Source organism: Solanum stenotomum, chromosome 7 (genome assembly GCF_019186545.1).
Source record: "Solanum stenotomum isolate F172 chromosome 7, ASM1918654v1, whole genome shotgun sequence".
In the NCBI taxonomy this organism is placed as follows: domain Eukaryota; kingdom Viridiplantae; phylum Streptophyta; class Magnoliopsida; order Solanales; family Solanaceae; genus Solanum; species Solanum stenotomum.
The window spans coordinates 8504809-8509613 of NC_064288.1; the positions used below are offsets into that span (position 1 = coordinate 8504809).

General features: G+C 37.3%; 1 protein-coding gene across 1 annotated transcript; it reads left to right on the plus strand.

The window, feature by feature from the left end:
- The first annotated feature begins 708 nt into the window (after window positions 1–708).
- On the plus strand, window positions 709–4805 carry LOC125870152 (putative disease resistance protein RGA4). Its single transcript, XM_049550494.1, has 2 exons — window positions 709–1200; window positions 1986–4805. The coding sequence occupies exons 1-2, from the start codon at window positions 774–776 to the stop codon at window positions 4628–4630; spliced, it is 3072 nt and encodes a 1023-aa protein (XP_049406451.1). The 5' UTR covers window positions 709–773; the 3' UTR covers window positions 4631–4805.

Sequence of the window (4805 nt, forward strand, 5' to 3'; positions counted from 1 at the left end):
GATGGTACTTCATATTTTTAATTTACTTAAAATATAGCATCATACTTAATTTTAAATAATTCAACCTTAAATTTTTGATTTTATACATAATAAAATAAGTTATAACAATATAATGATATAAATATTTTAATTTTATTTTAGAGACCACAAATTTTAAAATATATGTTTATAACAATTAGCAAGCTTTCTTTTTCAAAAGCATATATGCTCCACCAAGTTGACAAGTTGAGAGACTGATAGGACCAGCAGGAAGCCGCCCTTTATGGGGAAAAAAAATGTCTTGGCATCTGCAGTTTTCTTGAGATGCATCCACACATCATTGCTGGAGAAAAAATACTCACTCATCATTCTTAATCAAAATTTCGGGTTTAAATTCATGTGATACGAATTATCCTTTGATAGGAAATATTTTATCTAATGTGAAATTTTACAACGTAAATTAAAATTTAATCAGATTTTAATATGAATATTGAACATAAGTATAAAAAAATTGCATCAACACACTCACACTAGTGAACAACTTTACATTGCCTGAGTTGTGGTGGAGTGGTGATATTGTTTCACCCTTACTCAAAGGTTTCAGTTTGAGCGTTGGCTATGAAGAAAATTTTATTGAAAGTGTTACTCTCGAATGAATCTTGCAATGCGTGATCAGACATAGACGGGCTCCAATGTGAGCTCCAGACACCGAAACAACTGAGAAACCAAAAAATAGAAAAACTTTAAATTGCCCAATATTTCATTCCAGTTCACAAATATCTACATTTCAAAACATGGCAGAAGCTTTCCTTCAACTTCTGCTAGACAATCTCACTTCTTTCATCCATGGTAAACTAGTATTATTCTTCGGTTTCGAAAAGGAATTTGAAAAGCTCTCAAGCATGTTTTCCACAATTCAAGCTGTGCTTGAAGATGCTCAAGAGAAGCAATTGAAGGACAAGACAATAGAGAATTGGTTGCAGAAACTCAATGGTGCTGCGTATGAAGTCGATGACATATTGGACGAATGTAAAAGTGAGGCAACAAGATTCGAGCAGTCTCGATTAGGGTTTTATCATCCAGGGATTATTACTTTCCGTCACAAAATTGGGAAAAGGATGAAAGAGATAATGGAGAAAGTAGATGCAATTGCTGAAGAAAGAAGGAAGTTTCATTTCCTTGAAAAAATTACAGAGAGACAAGCCTCTACGCGTGAAACAGGTATGAGTACATCTAAAATATTATAATTTTTGGCGATTTTCACATCTCAACTATACGAACACGTTTCAATACTCAACTGTTGGTGCATCTAGTACAGCTTCATTTTAGTTTTTTTTTTTAAAAAAAGAGTGTCAAGTAGCACTTCCATAGGTTAATTTTGTCTACCTAATCTAGTTAGGATGTTTATTAGTGGTTTTAATTGAATGGGTAACAGTTAAAAGTGGGTTAAAAATCAAAATTAGGGTTCTAGAATCAGAATTAAACGGGTATAAGTGGTCAGCCTTGATTTTTTTCGAATGTTTTTCGCTTAACTTTTGATTGTGGTAAAAAAAACTAGGGTTGTGTAAAATTTTGGAGTTGATTATAGGATTGTATAAAATTCTAGGGTTCATGAGGAAATGAAGGAGGAAAACCGGGAAGAAAATCTGAGAAATAATGGAAAAGTGAAGAAGAAAGGTGAAGAAATGAAGGATTTAAAGGAAGTAGAAAAAAATACATTAAGCTCGATTGGTTGTTGTAGATGCCGTGTGGACCAATTTTTATGGGGGATTTTAAGCCCCCACGGACCTATTATCGAGTGATTTCAAACATTTGGCCGACTTAGCATTGAGGTGTGTATAATACAAAGGGTGTTATAGTTTAGGTAGAAAAAAGGCGTTTTGAATAGTTGGGTTATGAAACTAGCGAAAAAAGTGATAGTTTAGGATGTTTTTTATTTGCAAAAAACTTAACATTTCTTGCCGACTCCTTCTAATGAGATCAATTGTAATAAAATTTTCCAACAGGTTTTGTTTTGACTGAACCAGAAGTCTATGGAAGGGACAAAGAGCAGGATGAGATAGTGAAAATTCTGATCAACAATGTTAATGTTGCCAAAGAACTTCCTGTGTTTCCTATAATTGGTATGGGGGGACTAGGAAAGACGACACTTGCCCAAATGATCTTCAATTTCAATCCCAAAATATGGGTTTGTGTCTCAGATGATTTTGATGAGAAGAGGTTGATAAAGACAATTGTAGGAAATATTGAAAGAAGGTCTCTAGATGTTGAGGACTTGGCTTCATTTCAGAAGAAGCTTCAGGAGTTATTGACTGGAAAACGATACTTGCTTGTCTTAGATGATGTTTGGAATGATGATCAAGAAAAGTGGGCTAAGTTAAGAGCAGTCTTAAAGGTTGGAGCAAGAGGTGCTTCTGTTCTAGCAACTACTCGTCTCGAAAAGGCTGGATCAATTATGGGAACTTTAGAACCATATCGTTTGTCAATTTTATCTCAACATGATGGCTTGCTGTTGTTTATGCAACGCGCGTTTGGGCAACAAAGAGAAATAAATTCTAATCTTGTGGCCGTTGGAAAGGAGATTGTGAAGAAATGTGGTGGTGTGCCTTTAGCGGCCAAGACTCTTGGAGGTATTTTACGCTTCAAGAGAGAAGAAAGTGAATGGGAACATGTGAGAGATAATGAGATTTGGAATTTGCCTCAAGATGAAAGTTCTATTCTACCTGCTCTGAGGCTAAGTTATCATCACCTTCCACTTAATTTGAAACAATGTTTTGCATATTGTGCAGTGTTCCCAAAGGACACCAAAATGGAAAAGGATAATCTAATCACTCTTTGGATGGCACATGGTTTTCTTTCATCGAAAGGAAATATGGAGCTAGAGGATGTCGGTAACGAAGTATGGAAAGAATTATACATGAGGTCCTTTTTCCAAGAGGTTGTAGTGGATGAATTTGGTAAAACGTATTTCAAGATGCATGACCTCATTCATGATTTGGCTACATCTCTGATTTCAGCAAACACATCAAGCAGCAATATCCGTCAAGTACGAGTAGGAGAGGAAAATAACATATTGTCCATTGGTTTTTCTAAAACAGTGCCTTCTTACTCTCCCTCACTCCTGAAAATGTTTGTCTCACTAAGGGTGCTTGATATGAGTTACTCGAGAGTGTATCAATTATCATCTTCCATTGGAAATCTAATACATTTAAGGCTCCTGAACCTGTCTAGCACTAGAATTCGTAGTCTTCCCAAGAGATTATGCAAGCTTCAAAATCTCCAGACTCTTAATCTAAAATCTTGTCGCTCACTTTCTTGTCTGCCAAAGCAAACAAGTAAACTAAGTAGTCTTCGGAATCTTCTGCTCGATTACTGTCCATTGACCTCTATGTCACCAAGAATAAGATCGTTGACATGCCTTAAGACTCTAGATTGCTTTGTTATTGGCAAGAGAAAGGGCTATCGACTTGGTGAACTACGAAACCTAAACCTTGGTGGCTCACTTTCAATCACACACCTTGAGAGAGTGAAGAAGGATATAGCTGCAAAAGAAGCCAATTTATCTGCTAAAGCAAATCTCTACTCTTTATGTATGAGTTGGGATAGGTCCGATAGATATGAATCAGAAAATGATTTGGATGAGAAAGTGCTTAAATCCCTCAAACCACACCCCAATCTGAAATCTTTAAAAGTAACTGGCTTCAGAGGTCTCCGTCTCCCGGACTGGATGAACGGTTCAGTTTTGAAAAATGTTGTATCTATTGATATTGATAGCTGTAAAAACTGTTTATGCCTTCCACCCTTTGGAGAGCTGCCTTGTCTAGAAAGTTTATGCTTATTCGGCGGGTCTGTGGATTATATTGAAGACAATGTTAATGGCTGTGGAAGGTTTCCATCCTTGAGACGCCTTGTCATAAAAGGCTTTCCTAACCTGAAAGGATTGCTACAAAAGGAAGGAAAAGATCAATTCCCCATACTTGAGGAAATGGAGATTCATGATTGCCCTATGCTCGTCTTTCCAACCCTTGCTTGTGTCAAGAAATTGGAAGTTTGGGGCAACACAGATGCAACGTCTTTGAGCTCCATATCTGATCTTAGCACTCTCACCTCATTGTGTATTAGTCATAACGTCGAACAGACTTCACTCCCAGAAGAAATGTTCAAACGCCTTGCCTATCTCGAGTCCATGAGTATTTCATCCTTCAAAAAACTTAAAGAGCTGCCTACCAGCCTGGCCAGTCTAACTGCTTTGAAGCGTTTGGATATTCGAAGTTGTCATTCACTAGAGAGTCTCCCCGAGCAAGTACTGGAAGGTTTAACTTCACTCACGGAGTTATTCATTCAGGATTGTGAGATGCTAAAAACTCTATCAGAGGGATTGCAACACCTAACAACCCTGACAAGATTAGTAGTTGCTCTTTGTCCAGAGATGGTGACCTTGCCTTTCGGGATTCAAAACTTACACTCTCTTCAATCACTGGTGATCTGGAATTGCCCTCGCCTGCAATCACTTCCAGCTGGCATTATGGAAACAAAGAATCTGCAGGCGTTGCGAATTGTTTATTGTCCAGAACTGGCAAAGCGCTGCGAGAAGGAGATAGGGGAGGACTGGAACAAAATTGCTCACATTCCAAATGTGTATATCAGTTAGTTTTATTTGTAGTTCTTCTATGGTTCTTTCCAGGTAAGCCTTCCATACAGTTGACATAATCTGTGATGCAGCAATGCATGAGGGGATTAGGATATCTTGTAGTAACTAAAATCTTTTGGCACGCGTGTCGCGTGCATGCTACACTTATCACTAAAAATGCTATATATATATATTC

What these genes read in the sequence shown, in the direction of transcription:
- LOC125870152 (XM_049550494.1), top strand. Translation starts at nt 774, where the DNA reads ATGGCAGAAGCTTTCCTTCAACTTCTGCTAGACAATCTCACTTCTTTC. An exon ending in AGCCTCTACGCGTGAAACAG is followed by an intron (nt 1,201 to 1,985) that starts GTATGAGTACAT and finishes ATTTTCCAACAG; the next exon opens with GTTTTGTTTTGACTGAACCA.